At 45.6% G+C, this 23,653-nt stretch overlaps 1 protein-coding gene across 2 annotated transcripts in view; it reads left to right on the top strand.

The window, feature by feature from the left end:
* Nucleotides 1-1,826: 1,826 nt before the first annotated feature.
* LOC123997817 (atrial natriuretic peptide receptor 1-like) overlaps nt 1,827-23,653 on the top strand; it is an 84,844-nt gene continuing 63,017 nt past the window's right edge. The window contains exons 1-2 of one of the 2 annotated variants that reach the window (XM_046302394.1): nt 1,827-2,233; nt 6,562-7,376. In XM_046302394.1, the coding sequence (XP_046158350.1) occupies nt 6,611-7,376 (766 nt within the window). In that variant the 5' untranslated portion in view covers nt 1,827-2,233; nt 6,562-6,610. Of the gene's footprint in view, nt 2,760-6,561; nt 7,377-23,653 lie in introns of both variants that reach the window. The other variant, XM_046302393.1, reaches the window with a different exon arrangement.

The following is a 23,653-nucleotide window of genomic DNA, read 5'->3' as shown; positions in this document are numbered from 1 at the left end:
ATCAGAGAGGTGCGAGGGGATTCCTTAATGGACATCCACGTCATCAGCACCCAGGGAGCAGTTGTTAACTGCCTTGCTCAAGGACAGAACAACATTTTCCCACCTTGCTGGCTCAGGGATTGGAACCAGCGACTGGCCCAACGCTTTTAACCACTAGGCTATCTGAGGCGGAGAGACAGTGTTTCCGTTTTAAATCTAATAGCTGTGATGATCCCGCGGTAAGGAATCAGCTCAGTGGCAGTTTGACCACGAAGAGATTGGGCACTCATACAGCACCGTCATGCCTCCAGAGATCGGGGACTAAAATACTGCCTAGTTTAAAACCGTTCAACTGATGTCTCCTCACTGGACAGATGTGCTGCTCAGAATGAATGAATGAAATGTGAGTTCTGTATATTCTGTATAATACTAGTCTATTTTATTAAGTACTTAATTTAAAATGTTTTTTAGATGGCCGTGAGGTGTTTTTGGATTTTGAGTTCCTGCTGTGTGCATTTTGTTTTGGCCTTTTCATTTTTTACCAAACGGGGATGCAGAGCATGTACCCCGGGATGCAGAGCACGTACCTCCAGGGTCAGGGGCCCCCAGATAGCATATGATAGAAAGATGTGTAGCATTGCAGGAAATTAGCTTTGAAACTGCGACATTTGGTCTCAGCCTCATGGCAAAATGTAAATAAAAGCATGAGATGAGCTGTAAAACAGCACATTTTTCCCCTGGCCTGTGGCAACAGTGTAGAATTGCAGGAAATGTGCTTTGAAACTACATTTTTTTCTCTGCACCATGGCAATATGTGTTGAAATGCAGGAAGTTAGCTGATTTCCTGACCCCCTCAGTGGGCTCCTGGAGGTCGTTGCCCCTTGGCCCCAAATGCAGTAGTCAGGTGGCCCTGATCATGGCCTTCACATGTCACAAACAGTATGGTTACCTGCACACAATAATGACATTATTGTGGATAGTCAGATTAATATAACAGTTCGACTGAAATGTTATGTTAGTTAACCTATATGTATTGCAAGAAGAACGATTCTCCCTAATAATCCTGTTTACATGGACACATCTGAAATCAGGCTTGATGGCACTCTGATAAACGCAGAAAATCGGCAATCAAAATAAACGTTCTACAACAGCGACTGTGTTATTTTTGGGATGCATATTTGATTCTGAGTTCGGACATATAAAGTCTGTTTGTTAAAACTACTAAACGCATACATTCAGTTGTTCGGAACTCACTTCAAAGAGGTAGGCTCTCTAAACTAGTGCTAGCACATCCACAGATCAAATGCACAGCTGGAACGCCGGTGTTTAGATCTGCCTAATTCGAAAGATTACTGGTGTTTTAGTTGGTGTATGCTTACTTCGATTTTGACTTTACGCCGATGAAGACAAACAGAGTATGTTTTTTTTACATGATTATTGCATAATCTGCCTACTGCCATAATCAATTTAATCTATAATTATTACTGTGCATGTAAACGCACTGTGTGTGTGTGACCTGATATACATGTTCAACCCCCGATATTTTATGAGAAAGATGCATGCACTCAACAACTGGTATAATTTCTCTCAACATAGACTGTTGGACATGTTTTTAAATACAGATCCTCTATGGTAGAATGATTTACCACTGTGCTAATTGCTTGATAAGAAATATTTGTATTGAACTGGTAATATGTACATTGTTACGTCATGCCAATAAAGCTAATTGAATCGAAATATTTGTATAATAGATCCACTCCTCTCTCGCATTATCTCTCTCCTCCCTCCCGCTCCAGTGGAAACGAAAGCCTACCCCTGTGCCGGAGTAAGACAGCGCCACGAGATGAACACACACACTTTCATACAAGCACAGACACACTGTTCCAGCGTCAGGCAGTCAGTCTCTACTCCGACTGGCCAAGGCTGCCTCAGGCTATCCAGCGCAACACTGAAATAGACAGACAGGAATACAGTCATGAAACCAGACATACACACACAAACAATAGGGGATCTACAGCTGTGTGAGGCGCCGAACACACCCTCAGACCAGACGAAGGGAAGCAGAGTGTGGGTGCGCGTGTTTCTTTGACCCGTGGCTGAAGAGGATTTTCCTGGTGTGTGACGGCACACTACTTTTGTCATCTCGCTTTCTCTACTTGATGCGGTGGGATTTCCTGACCCTGGAGTTCAACAGCTGACCCACGCAGGCTTAGAATCAGCTTCCCTGAGTTGGAAACCTGCAACACGGCTAAAGGTGCTGAGCGGTGCTGGTACTTTGCTAGCCTTTCCTTGGACTATTTTCTAATTCAGGCAAAAAGTTACACCTTCTCATGCTACAACTATGAAACAACAGGCACATTTTCTGCAGAGATAGGCTACTTTGTCTGACACAGCAAATAACCGACTGTCATGGCTTAGCCTAAAATAATTGAATCAGGAAAGCCAACGTCAACTTTGTCCAGTCTGTTTTCTTTGGTAATAAGAGGTGGGAGCTAGTACTATGGCTGGACATTTATTCTGTTGATTTTCCAATTTGATTTGTTTCTTATTTCTTTGGGCGCAACTAAAAGGAAAAACACAATTGACGTTTTTTTGGTCGATATCCCCGGCTTTCGTGAACCACGCGTTGCCTTTTCGCGGGTTTCGCATGCCCATCAGTACCTCTGCCCACACAACTCGAGCCTCGCAGCTGATATTTCACCTCAGTCACTGACAGTCACAAGTGCCAAGACGTCGTAATAAACCAGAGTTTGACATGGAGGGAGAAAACTCCATTTAAGGTAATTGTATTGTATTTAGGCAGATGTCAAATATGTTTTTGTAGCCGCAACAAATTTGAATCCATGTTAAATTATATCGGCTACAGCCAGACAGTGCACCACGTTTTCCAAAATGACTTTTGAGTGTAGGCTATGATGTGAGAACAATTATTTAGACTTAATATAAAGCTAATAGCTTTACAAAACCAGGCATACCGTCCTTATAACTTTTTAGGTTTTGCTATGTATACATTTAGTAGTTTTAAATATGTGTTATCTCCTAGAAAAAGCCTTTATCTGATTTCAGACATCAGTTTATCATAACCCTATGCGCCCTATTACTCAATTGTTTTTGATAAAATACTTTATAAACAAGATGTAGCCCATAGCTTCAAATGAATCAAAGTAATTGCCCTCAGATTCTACAGTAATTGCCCAGCCATCCTGCAATCTAAACTTGATGCCCTCAATCTCACTCAAATTATCAATGAACCTACCAGGTACCCCCCCCAAAGCCTTAAACACGGGCACCCTCATAGATATAATCCTAACCAACTTCCCCTCTAAATACACCTCTGCTGTCTTCAACCAAGATCTCAGCAATCACTGCCTCATTGCCTGCATCCGTAATGGGTCAGCGGTCAAACGACCTCCACTCATCACTGTAAAACGCTCCCTGAAACACTTCAGCGAGCAGGCCTTTCTAATCGACCTGGCCGGGGTATCCTGGAAGGATATTGATCTCATCCCGTCAGTAGAGGATGCCTGGATATTTTTTTAAATGCCTTCCTAACCATCTTAAATAAACATGCCCCATTCAAGAAATTTAGAACCAGGAACAGATAATAGCCCTTGGTTCTCCCCAGACCTGACTGCCCTTAACCAACACAAAAACATCCTATGGCGTTCTGCATTAGCATCGAACAGCCCCCGTGATATGCAGCTATTCAGGGAAGCTAGAAACCGTTATACACAGGCAGTTAGAAAAGCCAAGGCTAGCTTTTTCATGCAGAAATTTGCTTCCTGCAACACGAACTCAAAAAAGTTCTGGGACACTGTAAAGTCCATGGAGAATAAGAACACCTCCTCCCAGCTGCCCACTGCACTGAAGATAGGAAACACGGTCACCACTGATAAATCCACCATAATTGAAAATTTCAATAAGAATTTTTCTACGGCTGGCCATGCTTTCCACCTGGCTACTCCTACCCCGGTCAACAGCACTGCACCCCCAACAGCAACTCGCCCAAGCCTTCCCCATTTCTCCTTCTCCCAAATCCATTCAGCTGATGTTCTGAAAGAGCTGAAAAATCTGGACCCCTACAAATCAGCCGGGCTAGACAATCTGGACCCTTTCTTTCTAAAATTATCTGCCGAAATTGTTGCCACCCCTATTACTAGCCTGTTCAACCTCTCTTTCGTGTCGTCTGAGATTCCCAAAGATTGGAAAGCAGCTGCGGTCATCCCCCTCTTCAAAGGGGGGGACACTCTTGACCCAAACTGCTACAGACCTATATCTATCCTACCATGCCTTTCTAAGGTCTTCGAAAGCCAAGTCAACAAACAGATTACCGACCATTTCGAATCTAACCATACCTTCTCTGCTATGCAATCTGGTTTCAGAACTGGTCATGGGTGCACCTCAGCCACGCTCAAGGTCCTAAACGATATCTTAACCGCCATCGATAAGAAACATTACTGTGCAGCCGTATTCATTGATCTGGCCAAGGCTTTCGATTCTGTCAACCACCACATCCTCATCGGCAGACTCGACAGCCTTGGTTTCTCAAATGATTGCCTCGCCTGGTTCACCAACTACTTCTCTGATAGAGTTCATTGTGTCAAATCGGAGGGTCTGCTGTCCGGACCTCTGGCAGTCTCTATGGGGGTGCCACAGGGTTCAATTCTTGGACCGACTCTCTTCTCTGTATACATCAATGAGGTCGCTCTTGCTGCTGGTGAGTCCCTGATCCACCTCTACGCAGACGACACCATTCTGTATACTTCCGGCCCTTCTTTGGACACTGTGTTAACAACCCTCCAGGCAAGCTTCAATGCCATACAACTCTCCTTCCGTGGCCCCCAATTGCTCTTAAACACAAGTACAACTAAATGCATGCTCTTCAACCGATCGCTACCTGCACCTACCCGCCTGTCCAACATCACTACTCTGGACGGCTCTGACTTAGAATACGTGGACAACTACAAATACTTAGGTGTCTGATTCGACTGTAAACTCTCCTTCCAGACCCATATCAAACATCTCCAATCCAAAGTTAAATCTAGAATTGGCTTCCTATTTCGCAACAAAGCATCCTTCACTCATGCTGCCAAACATACCCTTGTAAAACTGACCATCCTACCAATCCTCGACTTTGGCGATGTCATTTACAAAATAGCCTCCAATACCCTACTCAACAAATTGGATGCAGTCTATCACAGTGCAATCCGTTTTGTCACCAAAGCCCCATATACTACCCACCATTGCGACCTGTACGCTCTCGTTGGCTGGCCCTCGCTTCATACTCGTCGCCAAACCCACTGGCTCCATGTCATCTACAAGACCCTGCTAGGTAAAGTCCCCCCTTATCTCAGCTCGCTGGTCACCATAGCATCTCCCACCTGTAGCACACGCTCCAGCAGGTATATCTCTCTGGTCACCCCCAAAACCAAATCTTTCTTTGGCCGCCTCTCCTTCCAGTTCTCTGCTGCCAGTGACTCAAACGAACTGCAAAAATCTCTGAAACTGGAAACACTTATCTCCCTCACTAGCTTTAAGCACCAACTGTCAGAGCATCTTACAGATTACTGCACCTGTACATAGCCCACCTATAATTTAGCCCAAACAACTACCTCTTTCCCAACTGTATTTTATTTATTTATTTATTTTGCTCCTTTGCACCCCATTATTTTTATGTCTACTTTGCACATTCTTCCATTGCAAAACTACCATTCCAGTGTTTTACTTGCTATATTGTATTTACTTTGCCACCATGGCCTTTTTTGCCTTTACCTCCCTTCTCACCTCATTTGCTCACATTGTATATAGACTTGTTTATACTGTATTATTGACTGTATGTTTGTTTTACTCCATGTGTAACTCTGTGTTGTTGTATCTGTCGAACTGCTTTGCTTTATCTTGGCCAGGTCGCAATTGTAAATGAGAACTTGTTCTCAACTTGCCTACCTGGTTAAATAAAGGTGAAATAAAAAAAATAAAAAAAGATTGAACACTGTTCTATCTAGCCTACATGCATGTGAAAATGGCATGCAAGGCAACTTCGATTATTGCTAAATTGTTTCGGTATTTAGTGGTGTACCAGGCTTTGATGCTAAACAAATCTCAACGAGTGCAGTTTAACAGTTAAATCAATGCATATCCTGTCAGGTGCAAGCTCAAGGGTCTACCAGTTTGATAGAGGCAATTAACAACCATGTAGTTGTCTAGGAAAGTTCACCTCAACCATAACTTACTAAAGGAAGCTGTGACAAGTATTTTGTCACACATGTTGACATTCTTTGATGCATGGTTAATTATTCTGTTTATATTCTCAACTCCTGAGTATATATCTGATTTGAGGGATCAGAACTGCCCAGTAACTCAGTAACTCCAGTCTGGTATAAGGGAGTCACCCTCTCACAGATGTTCTATAACATGGTAGTGCAAAGGCCACTCAAACGTGACATGAAGAAAAATAGTTTGAGGGAATTCAGTTGTGACGAAGCAAAACAGCTCTTTGAACAGAGTTGAACAGATATGCAGAGACTCCAAACTGTGTGTGTATGTGGGTGTACAAATGTTTCCCTATGTCTCCCTCTTTAGCTCTACAGGATAAATCATTCACAAGGACATTATTCAGCAGCCTAACAGGATGAGGATGCAGGGAGAGAAACTGTTGCTAGTTCTTCTTCTGCTGCTGGGTGCCTGTCTCCAGTGGGTCCAGTCTGGCATGTCCTCCCGGCACCGTGATTCACACCGACGCCCCAGAGAGCACCGGGACCATCGGCAGCACCGGAACATCACGCTGGCCATCATCCTACCACAGAGAAACACTGCCTACCCCTGGGCCTGGCCCCGTGTGGGTCCGGCTCTGGACCGAGCCATCAACACCATCAACGCTGACTCAGCTCTCCTCCGCGGCCACCACCTGGGTTACGTGTTTGAGAACAGCGAGAACGAAGAAGGCATCTGCTCTGAGTCCATCGCCCCACTCATGGCTGTTGACCTCAAGTTCGCCCACGACCCTTGGGCTTTCATTGGGCCGGGCTGCGACTACACCTCCTCCCCAGTGGGCCTCTTCACCACCCACTGGGACATCCCCATGGTAACGGCGGGCGCCCCAGCCGTGGGCTTCAACGGCATCAACATGTACCCGTCCATCACCAACACGGGCCCCACGCACAAAAAGCTGGGAAAGTTCGGCCTCCATATCTGCAAGCACTTTGAGTGGAAGGAGCAGGTGCTGCTCATGTTCAGTGATAACAAGAAGGACGACCGACCGTGCTACTTCGCTGTGGAGGGCCTCTACACAGAGCTGCACTTGAACAACATCACCTCGGTGGACCTGGTGTTTGAGGAGAACACTGGACCTGTCAACTACTCTGACCTGCTCCACAACATCAAGCAAGATGGCCGAGGTGGGTCCCCTATATTTACTACACTTTATTCACAGCTTTGTATTCTACATATTGTGAGAGCAAATCCGTTAATGTTCAGTGGGTTGGCACAGTGGAACTTGTTTCACTATGGTTAGGCTTGTCAGCCTAAGAACAGCCTAAAAAGAACCTTCTTGGAGCATGTTATTTATTCAGCCGAAGCCCTCATGACATAGATTTCTTTGAATTTGTTGACACAGCTGTACAAAAATAGCTAAGCTGTATGTGCTTGTTTTCACATTTACGATTGCGTGTGTGTCTCACTTATTACCTATGATATTTGTTGTCTCTTGCCCTCTGAATGATTCGTAGAAGCATGGCTTGTTAAGCGTGGATATTAGCTTTTGATCATTGCTGCAGGGCATGAATGCACCGGCAGCCTGAGCAAGAATTATGAGCTCAATCGATGCTGTGCAGATCAGACAACTCACTGCTGCAAATGGCCTGTCCTCGGGACAGACAGAGATAATAAGATCAGCGTCCTTAGATGTTGCAGCAGTTTTATGGACCCCTCAAATTTTGTCCACCGAATGAAAAAATAAATATAAATGTAAAAAAATATTTTTTATAATATTTTTTTTTTAAATTCCACTGGATTTTGGTTCAGTTTACCCTTCTGCTGCCTTTGAGGAAATGGGCACAGTGAGTACTGTACAAAGCAAATATAATTCATTGCTACTCCAATAAATCACTTTCTTTGCAAAGTCAAGTGAGTCAACAAATAGATAGATAAGCCTCTCGATTGGTTCCCTATGAGCTTCCCTCTCCCGTTCCCACACGGGTATAAAAACGTCTCCAGAGAAGACATTTATTAACAGAGGTCAAGAGCCGTCCGACCTTATAAGGGAGCTGCAGTCAACATATCAGATCTGTAGGTATTTCCTGCTAAACAGACTCCGTCATTGGGCTAATTACCCTGGCCCTTTGCTTTTTGTTGGTCTGCAGTTCATCATATTTAACCAGAGGTGAGCAAATTATGGACTTAGTCAAATTAGGGATTTGTTCAAAAACTGGTAATCCATGTCCTGGAATTTCTGTTCAACAAGAAAGCATGTGTGACTTAACATGTTTCTTTTTGTTTTCACACTGTGAACTTTGTTGTTTTGGTTACATGGATCCAAATGTGTACTTTATGGAGCGCCAGAATACTGTTGTCTTAGGTTTATTTCAAATTCACAGTCAACTGGGTGTGATTGATTAGGGCTTTTAGTTAATTAAGGTTGTCTGACTGAGATCTGGTAGAATGGCCACACTAATTTGAAAAAGGACATTGGATCAGAGCTAATTGTAAAGCCATGCATTTTGATGGAGTGCAGTTGATCTGTGTGCGCAGAACTTATGAGTTGTTTTATGTATTTAGGTTAAAGGGGCAATCTGCAGTTGCTACATCCATGTTTGAACTTCTAAATTAATTATATGTACTCATTGATACTTGAAGAATATAACTTATAAATGCCTCATATATAAGCAAAGTAAATATGAACGATATAGCCTCAAAACATGCTTAAATCTATTATTTTGATATCATGGATGGTCAGTCCTTGCATCCATAGCTATGTCTATGAATTTGAGAGTGGTTATATTTCTCCAGCCCCATCCCTTAGCTTTTTACCGAAACAGGGACCGGAGATGACTTTATTGTTTTAACTACTGATTGCCACTGTAAAGTGTCTGTTTGGCATTAACAGTCGGGAAATGTTTAACCCAAAGACCTTCGTAGACATGTATTGCTCATACACCTGCCTGGGAAAAGCCATCATAGGGGATGCAATGGTTCATTAGATTGGGACCAGTGTAAAATATAATTAATATCTGAGTAAAAAGGCCGTTTCCTGAATATAACCTCCGCCATGGCCCAGTTAGGAATCAAAATAAACTAAACTCCCACGGTATTTATCAGAAAATCTCCTATGCTTGAAACAGCCATTTGTACAACTCCATTTAGAAGAATACCCATGGAAGAGTTATAGTGGAAATATGACTGACTCAAAGAAGAAAAGACTAAGTCATAAAGTAGCAAGTGGAACATTTGGGTTAGCCTACATAGTATATGAGAGTACAAGAATACTTCCTGATTGTAACTCTGTTCTGTCAGAGCACACAATCAGCAGCTAATTTCCATGTTGTTGTGGTGGTTGTCTGTTTCTTTCAGAACAGCAGATGGTTTGAGGATCAGACAGACCTGCTTTATATTCAGATTTCATACATTGCTTTTCTCTGCGGGTGGAAACTCTTTTCACAGCTCAGAGACAAGTAATACCACAACAACACCAACACTCATCTCATGCTATGGTTGGAGAGAGTGAGGTGCAGGAGTGCTCAATGTGCAAAAAAAGTGCAAAAAAATAATGTGTGTGTGGTGCGAAAAGATAATGTAACAACCTACCCAGCCCACCGTAACACATAGACACACATCTGTCACACTCACCAGCAGTAATGTGACCTTTTCCTCAGCACTCATCAAGAGAGAGGAAGCCTTTCACAATATGTCCCCCCACCTCACCACCCCCTGCCGCCATCCCCAGGGACCAATAAATAAATACTCACACAATTATGATGAGGAAATGACGCCAGAGACGGTTTACGTGCTGCAAGGACCTCAGTCTGTTGTTTGGGTGCATTCATTGTCTCACCAACAGTTGCTTCTCTCAATTGCCGCTTTTAATGTAAAATAACATGGCTTGGATTGTTTTGGACTGGTTTCATTCTTGCTTCAGGTGCCTTAACAATAATCCAGGAGAAAAAGACAGAAAGTGTGGTCTCTAATAATTAAAAAAAATATCTTTTTGAACTCAGTCGAGGTCTCAACTCACTTGAGTTAAAATACTATAATATACAAGGTGCAATTTCTAAATATGGTTGTGGATCAGCCGTTTTTCTCTTGTTTTGTCAGTCACTGATAGCCAGTCAATTAGCCCATGTCAGCTAAAATTATTTTAGATTGTTAAATTAGTTTAGCTGCCAGCTATCTATAATTGTTAAGCATGGATGTGGGTGTGCAGATCCGTGAGCAACCTGTGGCCCCTCATGATGAGTTCAGATATTTGTGGCCCTCAGCCCTATCAAAGTTGCCCATCCTTGACTTAGAACATCCAGTTTTGTTGATTTTGTATAATAAAAAAACTGATTTTGAGAGCGAAAACCTAAAAATAGGGAAAACAAAACTGAGAAAAATAAATTTGGGAAACACTCAATAGAATTAGTCAAGAAATAAAACAGATTTTATAGGAACACTACAAATGCCCTTTAGTTGATTGAGCACTTTGACCCCCTCTTCCAGCTCCTTTCAAAATAGGATCCTTACCAACCCACCACTGCTGCACTGCAGGGAGCAGAATGGAGATGGTGGTGTATTGAATATTGATCAAGTTTAGGGGTTTAAATAACTCAACGTTGGTAACTCATCATATAACTTGTAGAAGAGTTAAGCCCAGTGGACTGGGTGGGTGTAGGGGCCATTTTCTGAAATGTCAAAAAGATTTAGTCAACAACAACAACAGAAAATCAGCCATTTGTTTCCCCCAAGAGTCCTTTCATGAGCACAGCATTTACCAGATGCAATAATTATAACCATAACAACCAATATAATAATTGACCATGATGTTTTTATGAGATAATCCTATACAGAAAGGAAGAGTTGAATCTTGTGAAGGATTTCCTCCAGTCCACTGGTCATGCATATTTTATGAGTGGATTTGCACAGTCGATTGCACTTCTTTTCAATTATTTTGGTGTTAATTCCTTAACATTAACCTGTTATTTCACCAGGTTGGCTAGTTGAGAACAAGTTCTCATTTGCAACTGCGACCTGGCCAAGATAAATCATAGCAATTCGAAACATACAACAACCAATAGTTACACATGGAATGAACAAAACATAGTCAATAATACAGTAGAACAAAATAAAACAAAGAGTCTATATACAGTGAGTGCAAATGAGGTAAGATAAGGGAGTTAAGGCAGTAAATAGGCCATGATGGCGAAGTAATTACAATATAGCAATTAAAACACTGGAATGGTAGATGTGCAGAAGATGAATGTGCAAGTAGAGATACTGGGGTGCAAAGGAGCTAGATAAATAAATAAATACAGTATGGGGATAAGGTAGGTAGATGGGCTGTTTACAGATGGGCTATGTACAGGTGCAGTGAGCTGCTCTGACAGCTGGTGCTTAATAAAGCTAGTGAGGGAGATATGAGTCTCCAGCTTCAGAGATTTTTGCAGTTCGTTCCAGTCATTGGTAGCAGAGAACTGGAAGGAAAGACGACCAAAGGAGGAATTGGCATTGCGAGTGACCAATGAGATATACCTGCTGGAGCGCGTGCTACGAGTGGGTGCTACTATGGTGACCAGTGAGCTGAGATAAGGTGGGGCTTTACCTCGCAGAGACTTGTAGATAACCTGTAGTCAGTGGGTTTGGCGACGAGTATGAAGCAAGGGCCAACCAACGAGAGTGTACAGGTCGCAATGGTGGGTAGTGTATGGGGCTTTGGTGACAAAACGGATGGCACTGTGATAGACTGCATCCAGTTTGTTGAGTAGAGTGTTGGAGGCAATTTTATAGATGACATCACCGAAGTCGAGGATCGGTAGGATGGTCAGTTTTACGAGGGTATGTTTGGCAGCATGAGTGAAGGATGCTTTGTTGCGATATAGGAAGCCAATTCTAGATTTAATTTTGGATTGGAGATGCTTAATTTGAGTCTGGAAGGAGAGTTTACAGTCTAACAAACACCTAGGTATTTGTAGTTGTCCACGTATTCTAAGTCAGAGCCGTCCAGAGTAGTGATGCTCGACGGGCGAGCAGGTGCGGGCAGTGATCGTTTGAATAGCATGCATTTAGTTTTACTTGCGTTTAAGAGCAGTTGGGGTTGTATGGCATTGAAGCTCGTCTGGAGGTTAGTTAACACAGTATCCAGAAGTGTCATGTTTGTCATTTATTATCATGTCTTGTCCCTGTGCTCCCCATGCTATTCGTTTCCCTCTGCTGGTCTTATTTGGTTCTTTCCCTCCTTCTATCCCTCTCTCTCCCCCTCCCTCTCTCACTCTCTCGCTCTCTCTTCTCTCTATCGTTCCGTTCCTGCTCCCAGCTGTTCCTATTCCCCTAATCATCATTTAATCTTCCCACACCTGTTCCCGATCCTTTCCCCTGATTAGAGTCCCTATTTATTCCTTTGTGATCCGTTCCTGTCCCGTCGGTTCCTTGTATTGTATTCACCATGCTGTGATTGCGTTTCGCCCTGTCCTGTCGTGTTTTTGCTGTGATTGTGTATCGCCCTGTCCTGTCGTGTTTTTTTGCCTTCGTCAGATGCTGCGTGTGAGCAGGTGTCTCTGTCGACTGCGGCCTGCGCCTACCCGAAGCGACCTGCAGTCTGTGGCCGCTTCTCCAGTTGTTTCCCCTCTACAAGTCTAGAGGATTTCTGTTATTCCGTTTTGGACTTAAATAAACTCTGTTTCTGTTAAGTCGCTTTTGGGTCCTCTTTCACCTGCATGACAGAAGGAACCGACCAAGGAATGGACCCAGCGACTACAGACGCTCGTTACACTGCCGTCAAGATCCAAGGAGCCATGCTCGGCAGACACGAGCAGGAATTGTCTGCTGCTCGCCATGCCGTGGAGAACCTGGCCGCTCAGGTTTCCGACCTCTCTGGACAGTTCCAGAGTCTACGTCTCGTGCCACCTGTTACTTCCTGGCCTGCCGAGCCTCCAGAACCTAGGGTTAATAACCCACCTTGCTACTCCGGGCAGCCCACTGAGTGCCGCTCCTTTCTCACGCAGTGTGAGATTGTGTTCGCTCTCCAACCCAACACATACTCTAGAGAGAGCTCGGGTTGCTTACGTCATTTCACTCCTTACTGGCCGGGCTCGAGAATGGGGCACAGCTATCTGGGAGGCAAGGGCTGATTGCTCTAACAAATTCCAGAACTTTAAAGAGGAGATGATTCGGGTTTTTGACCGTTCAGTTTTTGGTAGGGAGGCTTCTAGGGCCCTGGCTTCCTTATGCCAAGGTGAACGGTCCATAACGGATTATTCTATTGAGTTTCGCACTCTTGCTGCCTCTAGTGAGTGGAACGAGCCGGCGCTGCTCGCTCGTTTTCTGGAGGGACTCCACGCAGTGGTTAAGGATGAGATTCTCTCCCGGGAGGTTCCATCAGATGTGGATTCTTTGATTGCTCTCGCCATCCGCATAGAACGACGGGTAGATCTTCGTCACCGGGCTCGTGGAAGAGAGCTCGCATCAACGGTGTTTCCCTGCTCCGCATCGCAACCATCTCCCTCCTCTGGCTTTGAGACTGAGCCCATGCAGCTGGGAGGGATTCGCATCTCGAATAAGGAGAGGGAACGGAGGATCACCAACCGCCTGTGCCTCTATTGCGGAGTTGCTGGACATTTTGTTAATTCATGTCCAGTAAGAGGCCAGAGCCCATCAGTAAGCGGAGGGCTACTGGTGAGCGCTACTACTCAGGTCCCTTCATCTAGATCTTGTACTACTATGTCGGTCCATCTACGCTGGACCGGTTCGGGTGCTACATGCAGTGCTTTGATTGACTCTGGGGCTGAGGGTTGTTTCATGGACGAAGCATGGGTTCGGAAACATAACATTCCTTTCAGACCGTTAGACAGGCCTACGCCCATGTTTGCCTTAGATGGTAGTCATCTTCCCAGTATCAAATTTGAGACACTACCTTTAACTCTCACAGTATCTGGTAACCACAGTGAGACTATTTCTTTTTTGATTTTCCGTTCACCGTTTACACCTGTTGTTTTGGGTCATCCCTGGCTAGTATGTCATAATCCTTCTATTAATTGGTCTAGTAATTCTATCCTATCCTGGAACGTTTCTTGTCATGTGAAGTGTTTAATGTCTGCCATCCCTCCCGTTTCTTCTGTCCCTACTTCTCAGGAGGAACCTGGCGATTTGACAGGAGTGCCGGAGGAATATCATGATCTGCGCACGGTCTTCAGTCGGTCCCGAGCCAACTCCCTTCCTCCTCACCGGTCGTATGATTGTAGTATTGATCTCCTTCCGGGGACCACTCCTCCTCGAGGTAGACTATACTCTCTGTCGGCTCCCGAACGTAAGGCTCTCGAGGATTATTTGTCTGTGTCTCTTGACGCCGGTACCATAGTGCCTTCTTCTTCTCCGGCCGGGGCGGGGTTCTTTTTGTTAAAAAGAAGGACGGTACTCTGCGCCCCTGCGTGGATTATCGAGGGCTGAATGACATAACGGTTAAGAATCGTTATCCGCTTCCCCTTATGTCATCAGCCTTCGAGATTCTGCAGGGAGCCAGGTGCTTTACTAAGTTGGACCTTCGTAACGCTTACCATCTCGTGCGCATCAGAGAGGGGGACGAGTGGAAAACGGCGTTTAACACTCCGTTAGGGCATTTTGAGTACCGGGTTCTGCCGTTCGGTCTCGCCAATGCGCCAGCTGTTTTTCAGGCATTAGTTAATGATGTTCTGAGAGACATGCTGAACATTTTTGTTTTTGTCTATCTTGACGATATCCTGATTTTTTTCTCCGTCACTCGAGATTCATGTTCAGCACGTTCGACGTGTTCTACAGCGCCTTTTAGAGAATTGTCTCTACGTAAAGGCTGAGAAGTGCTCTTTTCATGTCTCCTCCGTTACTTTTCTCGGTTCCGTTATTTCCGCTGAAGGCATTCAGATGGATTCCGCTAAGGTCCAAGCTGTCAGTGATTGGCCCGTTCCAAGGTCACGTGTCGAGTTGCAGCGCTTTTTAGGTTTCGCTAATTTCTATCGGCGTTTCATTCGTAATTTCGGTCAAGTTGCTGCCCCTCTCACAGCTCTTACTTCTGTCAAGACGTGTTTTAAGTGGTCCGGTTCCGCCCAGGGAGCTTTTGATCTTCTAAAAGAACGCTTTACGTCCGCTCCTATCCTCGTTACTCCTGACGTCACTAGACAATTCATTGTCGAGGTTGACGCTTCAGAGGTAGGCGTGAGAGCCATCCTATCCCAGCGCTTCCAGTCTGACGATAAGGTTCATCCTTGCGCTTATTTTTCTCATCGCCTGTCGCCATCTGAGCGCAACTATGATGTGGGTAACCGTGAACTGCTCGCCATCCGCTTAGCCCTAGGCGAATGGCGACAGTGGTTGGAGGGGGCGACCGTTCCTTTTGTCGTTTGGACAGACCATAAGAACCTTGAGTACATCCGTTCTGCCAAACGACTTAATGCCCGTCAAGCTCGTTGGGCGTTGTTTTTCGCTCGTTTCGAGTTTGTGATTTCTTACCGTCCGGGTAGCAAGAACACCAAGCCTGATGCCTTATCCCGTCTGTTTAGTTCTTCTGTGGCTTCTACTGATCCCGAGGGGATTCTTCCTTATGGGCGTGTTGTCGGGTTAACAGTCTGGGGAATTGAAAGACAGGTTAAGCAAGCACTCACGCACACTGCGTCGCCGCGCGCTTGTCCTAGTAACCTCCTTTTCGTTCCTGTTTCCACTCGTCTGGCTGTTCTTCAGTGGGCTCACTCTGCCAAGTTAGCTGGTCATCCCGGTGTTCGAGGCACTCTTGCGTCTATTCGCCAGCGCTTTTGGTGGCCGACTCAGGAGCGTGACACGCGCCGTTTCGTGGCTGCTTGTTCGGACTGCGCGCAGACTAAGTCGGGTAACTCTCCTCCTGCCGGTCGTCTCAGACCGCTCCCCATTCCTTCTCGACCATGGTCTCACATTGCCTTAGACTTCATTACCGGTCTGCCTTTGTCTGCGGGGAAGACTGTGATTCTGACGGTTGTCGATAGGTTCTCTAAGGCGGCACATTTCATTCCCCTCGCTAAACTTCCTTCCGCTAAGGAGACGGCACAAATCATTATTGAGAATGTATTCAGAATTCATGGCCTCCCGTTAGACGCCGTTTCAGACAGAGGCCCGCAATTCACGTCACAGTTTTGGAGGGAGTTCTGTCGTTTGATTGGTGCGTCCGTCAGTCTCTCTTCCGGGTTTCATCCCCAGTCTAACGGTCAAGCAGAGAGGGCCAATCAGACGATTGGTCGTATACTACGCAGCCTTTCTTTCAGAAACCCTGCGTCTTGGGCAGAACAGCTCCCCTGGGCAGAATACGCTCACAATTCGCTTCCTTCGTCTGCTACCGGGTTATCTCCGTTTCAGAGTAGTCTGGGTTACCAGCCTCCTCTGTTCTCATCCCAGCTTGCCGAGTCCAGCGTTCCCTCCGCTCAAGCGTTTGTCCAACGTTGTGAGCGCACCTGGAGGAGGGTGAGGTCTGCACTTTGCCGTTACAGGGCACAGACGGTGAGAGCCGCCAATAAACGCAGGATTAAGAGTCCAAGGTATTGTTGCGGCCAGAGAGTGTGGCTTTCCACTCGCAACCTTCCTCTTACGACAGCTTCTCGTAAGTTGACTCCGCGGTTCATTGGTCCGTTCCGTGTCTCCCAGGTCGTCAATCCTGTCGCTGTGCGACTGCTTCTTCCGCGACATCTTCGTCGCGTCCATCCTGTCTTCCATGTCTCCTGTGTTAAGCCCTTTCTTCGCACCCCCGTTCGTCTTCCCTCCCCCTCCCGTCCTTGTCGAGAGCGCACCTATTTACAAGGTACATAAGATCATGGACATGCGTTCTCGGGGACGGGGTCACCAATACCTAGTGGATTGGGAGGGTTACGGTCCTGAGGAGAGGAGTTGGGTTCCGTCTCGGGACGTGCTGGACCGTTCACTCATCGATGATTTCCTCCGTTGCCGCCAGGATTCCTCCTCGAGTGCGCCAGGAGGCGCTCGGTGAGTGGGGGTACTGTCATGTTTGTCATTTATTATCATGTCTTGTCCCTGTGCTCCCCATGCTATTCGTTTCCCTCTGCTGGTCTTATTTGGTTCTTTCCCTCCTTCTATCCCTCTCTCTCCCCCTCCCTCTCTCACTCTCTCGCTCTCTCTTCTCTCTATCGTTCCGTTCCTGCTCCCAGCTGTTCCTATTCCCCTAATCATCATTTAATCTTCCCACACCTGTTCCCGATCCTTTCCCCTGATTAGAGTCCCTATTTATTCCTTTGTGATCCGTTCCTGTCCCGTCGGTTCCTTGTATTGTATTCACCATGCTGTGATTGCGTTTCGCCCTGTCCTGTCGTGTTTTTGCTGTGATTGTGTATCGCCCTGTCCTGTCGTGTTTTTTGCCTTCGTCAGATGCTGCGTGTGAGCAGGTGTCTCTGTCGACTGCGGCCTGCGCCTACCCGAAGCGACCTGCAGTCTGTGGCCGCTTCTCCAGTTGTTTCCCCTCTACAAGTCTAGAGGATTTCTGTTATTCCGTTTTGGACTTAAATAAACTCTGTTTCTGTTAAGTCGCTTTTGGGTCCTCTTTCACCTGCATGACAAGAAGTATACAGAATGGTGTTGTCTGCGTAGAGGTGTATCAGAGAATCACCACCAGCAAGAGCAACATCATTGATGTATACAGAGAAGAGAGTCGGCCCGAGGATTGAACCCTGTGGCACCCCCATAGAGACTGCCAGAGGTCCGGACAACAGGCCCTCCGAATTGACACACTGAACTCTATCAGATACAGTAAGTAGTTGGTAAACCAGGCGAGGTAATCATTTGAGAAACCAAGGCTGTTGAGTCTGCCAATAAGAATGTGGTGATAGACAGAGTCTGAAGCCTTGGCCAGGTCGATGAATACTGCTGCACAGTATTGTTTCTTATCGATGGCGGTTAAGATATCATTTAGGACCTTGAGCGTGGCTGAGGTGCACCCATGACCAGCTCTGAAACCAGATTGCATAGCGGAAAAGGTACGGTGGGATTCGAAATGGTCGGTAATCTGTTTGTTAACTTGGCGTTCGAAGGCCTTAGAAAGACACGATAGGATAGATATAGGTCTGTAGCAGTTTGGGTCTAGAGTGCCTCCCCCTTTGAAGAGGGGGATGACCGTGGCAGATTTTTGGGAATCTCAGATGATACGAAACAGAGGTTGAACAGGCTAGTAATAGGGGTTGCAACAATTTCGGCAGATAGTTTTAGAAAGAGAGGGTCCAGATTGTCTAGCCCGGCTGATTTGTAGGGGTCCAGATTTTGCAGCTCTTTCAGAACATCAGCTATCTGGATCTTGGTAAAGGAGAAATGCTGGGGGCTTTGGCGGGTTGCTGTGGAGGGTGCCGGGCAGTTGACCGGGTTAGGGGTAGCCAGGTGGAAAGCATGGCCAGCCGTAGAGAAATGCTTATTGAAATTCTCAATTATAGTGGATTTATCAGTGGTGACAGTGTTTTCTAGCCTCAGAGCAGTGGGCAGCTCTGAGGACTTTACAGTGTCCCAGAACTTTTTTGAGTTGGTACTACAGGATGCAAATTTCTGTTTGAAAAAGCTAGCCTTAGCTTTCCTAACTTCCTGTGTATATTTGTTCCATATTACCTGAAAAGTTGCATATCACGGGGGCTGATCGATGCTAATGCATCCGGATGTTTTTGTGCTGGTCAAGGGCAGACAGGTCTGGAGTGAACCAAGGACTATATCTATTCCTAGTTCTACATTTTTTGAATGGGGCATGCGTATTTACAATGTTGAGGAAGGCACTTTTAAAGAATAGCCAGGCATCATCTACTGACGGGATGAGGTCAATGTCATTCCAGGATACCCAGGCCAGGTCAATTAGAAAGGCCTGCTTGCAGAAGGGTTTTAGGGAGCGTTTGACAGTGATGAGGGGTAGTTGTTTGGTCGCAGACCCATTATGGATGCAGGCAATGAGGTAGTGATCGCTGAGATCTTGATTGAAAACAGCAGAGGTGTATTTGGAGGGCGACTTAGTTAGGATGACATCTATGAGGGTGCCCGTGTTTACGGATTTGGAGTTGTACCTGGTAGGTTCATTGATAATTTGTGTGAGATTGAGGGCATCAAGCTTGGATTGTAGGATGGCCGGGGTGTTAAGCATGTCCCAGTTTAGGTCACCTAGTAGTACGGGCTCAGAAGATAGATGGGGGGCAATCAATTCACATATGGTATTGAGGGCACAGCTGGGGGCAGAGGAAGGTCTTGTTTGTGGAAAGGTGAATCTTTAGAGGTAGAAGCTCGAATTGTTTGGGTACAGACTTAGATAGCAATACAGAACTCTGCATGCTATCTTTGCAGTAGATTGCAACACCGCCCCCTTTGGCAGTTCTGTCTTGGACAGATTCAAGGATTCAGACACGGCTAAGACATCCGGGTTAGCAGAGTGTGCTAAAGCAGTGAGTAAAACAAACTTAGGGAGTAGGCTTGTTAATGTTGTTTCCTGTCATAAATTGTGTTTCTGGGAGTAACAAAGCTCTGTCTCTGTGATGGTAGTGTAACAGTGTTGCTTCCGTCCATCTCCTCAAACCAGGGACTCTATGAACACATCGACAACTGTCACCCAGGAGGCATTGTTACCTATTGCTCCACATCACTAATTCAACGCCATTTCACATACGCTTCAGTAGGAGTAGTTCTCCTCTGAGGAGGTTGGCCTACATAGACTAATCGATAAATGAATGCTGTGTGTGGAAGGAGCACAGTTTATTTCAGGACAGCTCTGTTTGGTTAGCTGTTTTTAACATCTGGAGTAGTAATCTTCCCCGCATTGTGTGTGTGTGTGTGTGTGTGTGTGTGTGTGTGTGTGTGTGTGTGTGTGTGTGTGTGTGTGTGTGTGTGTGTGTGTGTGTGTGTGTGTGTGTGTGTGTGTGTGTGTGTGTGTGTGTGTGTGTGTGTGTGTGTGTGTGTGTGTGTGTGTGTGCCATCATTATCAACCAATCCAATTGACTACGCTAAAAAAGAGCAACAGCCAAAAACATTTGGCAAAGTCTGAATTTGTTATCTACTTTGCTGAAATGGTTGGACAGAACACAACCATACATTTATCAATGTTGTAACATTTTTGCACAATACCTGGTATAATGAAATATTCTCGTTTAGTTACACAAGCCATGGAATCATGTGAGTGGGGTGTTTATCAACACAGTCCTGACCTGAACTTAGAGTTTCTGAGGTAACATAGAAAAAGTGTGAAAGTGACTTTTCATTTGGACTTTGATATTAGCAAATAGTATATTTGAGCAAAGGTGAAATGTATCACTAAATGATGGACCCCATGTGGACACAGCTCTCCCCTTGCCACCCCCTCTCTACCACACCTCTACCTTGCCCTTCGCTTTGCTCTCCTCACCCCCACCTTGGTATGCTAATCAGTTATATTTTGGAACAGGCTGTTTTAACGGTGTTGCTCCACGGGTGGTTCAGTATCAGTCCCATTCATCTTATTGATGAGAAACTCTATCTTCTGTCAAAGCCATACAGTAAAGATAATCACTTCCAAAGAAAGCCAAATCAAAGAAAGGCTGAGTTATTTTTCTTTTCACTACACACCCACATGCCCAGTTTTTTATTTTTTTATTTATTTTATTTCCTTTATTTAACCAGGTTGGCTAGTTGAGAACAAGTTCTCATTTGCAACTGCGACCTGGCCAAGATAAAGCATAGCAGTGTGAACAGACAACACAGAGTTACACATGGAGTAAACAATTAACAAGTCAATAACACATTAGGAAAAAAAGGGGAGTCTATATACATTGTGTGCAAAAGGCATGAGGTAGGCGAATAATTACAATTTTGAAGATCAGATGGTCATGTACATGTAGAGATATTGGTGTGCAAAAGAGCAGAAAAGTAAATAAATAAAATCAGTATGGGGATGAGGTAGGTAAAAATGGGTGGGCTATTTGCTGATAGACTATGTACAGCTGCAGCGATCGGTTAGCTGCTCAGATAGCAGATGTTTGAAGTTGGTGAGGGGGATAAAAGTCTCCAACTTCAGCGATTTTTGCAATTCGTTCCAGTCACAGGCAGCAGAGAACTGGAACGAAAGGCGGCAAAATGAGGTGTTTGCTTTAGGGATGATCAGTGAGATACACCTGCTGGAGCGCGTGCTACGGATGGGTGTTGCCATCGTGAAGAGTGAACTGAGATAAGGCGGAGCTTTACCTAGCATGGACTTGTAGATGACCTGGAGCCAGTGGGTCTGGCGACGAATATGTAGCGAGGGCCAGTCGACTAGAGCATACAAGTCGCAGTGGTGGGTGGTATAAGGTGCTTTAGTGACAAAATGGATGGCACTGTGATAAACTGCATCCAGTTTGATGAGTAGAGTGTTGGAAGCAATTTTGTAGATGACATCGCCGAAGTCGAGGATCGGTAGGATAGTCAGTTTTACTAGGGTAAGTTTGGCGGCGTGAGTGAAGGAGGCTTTGTTGCAGAATAGAAAGCCGACATTTGATTTTCGATTGGAGATGTTTGATATGAGTCTGGAAGGAGAGTTTACAGTCTAGCCAGACACCTAGGTACTTATAGATGTCCACATATTCAAGGTTGGAACCATCCAGGGTGGTGATGCTGGTCAGGCGTGCGGGTGCAGGCAGCGAACGGTTGAAAAGCATGCATTTGATTTTACTAGCGTTTAAGAGCAGTTGGAGGCCACGGAAGGAGTGTTGTATGGCATTGAAGCTTGTTTGGATGTTAGATAGCGCAGTGTCCAAGGACGGGCCGGAAGTATATAGAATGGTGTTGTCTGCGTAGAGGTGGATCAGGGAATCGCCCGCAGCAAGAGCAACATCATTGATATATACAGAAAAAAGAGTCGCCCCGAGGAATGAACCCTGTGGCACCCCCATAGAGACTTCCAGAGGACCGGACAGCATGCCCTCCGATTTGACACACTGAACTCTGTCTGCAAAGTAATTGGTGAACCAGGCAAGGCAGTCATCCGAAAAACCGAGGCTACTGAGTCTGCCGATAAGAATATGGTGATTGACCGAGTCAAAAGCCTTGGCAAGGTCGATGAAGCCGGCTGCACAGTACTGTCTTTTATCGATGGCGGTTATGATATCGTTTAGTACCTTGAGCGTGGCTGAGGTGCACCCGTGACCGGCTCGGAAACCAGATTGCACAGCGGAGAAGGTACGGTGGGATTCGAGATGGTCAGTGACCTGTTTGTTGACTTGGCTTTCGAAGACCTTAGATAGGCAGGGCAGGATGGATATAGGTCTGTAACAGTTTGGGTCCAGGGTGTCTCCCCCTTTGAAGAGGGGGATGACTGCGGCAGCTTTCCGATCCTTGGGGATCTCAGACGATATGAAAGAGAGGTTGAACAGGCTGGTAATAGGGGTTGCGACAATGGCGGCGGATAGTTTCAGAAATAGAGTGTCCAGATTGTCAAGCCCAGCTGATTTGTACAGGTCCAGGTTTTGGAGCTCTTTCAGAACATCTGCTATCCGGATTTGGGTAAAGGAGAACCTGGAGAGGCTTGGGCGAGTAGCTGCGGGGGGGGCGGAGCTGTGATTACATAACTTCTATAGGTTAGTGAGAGTACAGTATGCGAGTAGCAAAACTATGCACTGCGTATCCAAAAGCAAAGCATGGCTTGTTAATCAGTAGTTGAGGAATTATACAGCACCCAATTGCTTGACGAGATAGGAGCACTCAATTCATCCCAATGGGATTTCCTTTCTATAAAGATATTTATTTTTTTCGCTACTGCTACTCTCTGTTCATCATATATGCATAGTCACTTTAACCATATCTACATGTACATACTACCTCAATCAGCCTGACCATCTGGTGTCTGTATGTAGCCTCTCTACTCCTATAGCCTCGCTACTCTATATAGCCTGTCTTTTTACTGTTGTTTTATTTCTTTACCAACCTATTGTTCACATAATACCTTTTTTGCACTATTGGTTAGAGCCTGTAAGTAAGCATTTCACTGTAAGGTCTACACCTGTTGTATTCAGCGCACATGACAAATAAACTTTGATTTGATTTGAAATGTTATACACAGTTCCAAGAACATCACACTACCTGTGAAAGGGGGGGAGGGTTCAATTACCTTTCATGGTGGCAGATCTTTGTAGAAAGTGTTGATGAGCGAGAGAGTTTTGGCAGTTGAGCTTGTTAACACAGTGTTAAGAGGGTTGTTGACATCACCCTTACCTCGACATGACTCCTTCACCCCATAGCTTGGACTTCCCAAAAGGGGTGACGCAAGACCCTGGAGCTTCCATCTCACCTCCTCCTAACGCTATGGTTGCCGAGGCAGAATGTGCCCATGCTGAACCTAACTACCCACAAGGCCTTGCCTTTCCCTTTTCTCCCCCTTAGCCCCCCCGGCCCCGTCCATCTGGCTTCAGTTAAAAATGTATATTCTGGAATCCTGGAGAGGCAAGGAGAAGGAGGGGAGCCAGACATGTAGGCCTTAGAGCCTGGGGGAGATCGTAGTGATGATGGTTTTGGTTGG

This window comes from Oncorhynchus gorbuscha, linkage group LG15, assembly GCF_021184085.1.
Source record: "Oncorhynchus gorbuscha isolate QuinsamMale2020 ecotype Even-year linkage group LG15, OgorEven_v1.0, whole genome shotgun sequence".
Lineage (NCBI taxonomy): Eukaryota > Metazoa > Chordata > Actinopteri > Salmoniformes > Salmonidae > Oncorhynchus > Oncorhynchus gorbuscha.
Note: the sequence above shows the minus strand (reverse complement) of the source record. Positions and strands in the feature narration are given on the sequence as shown.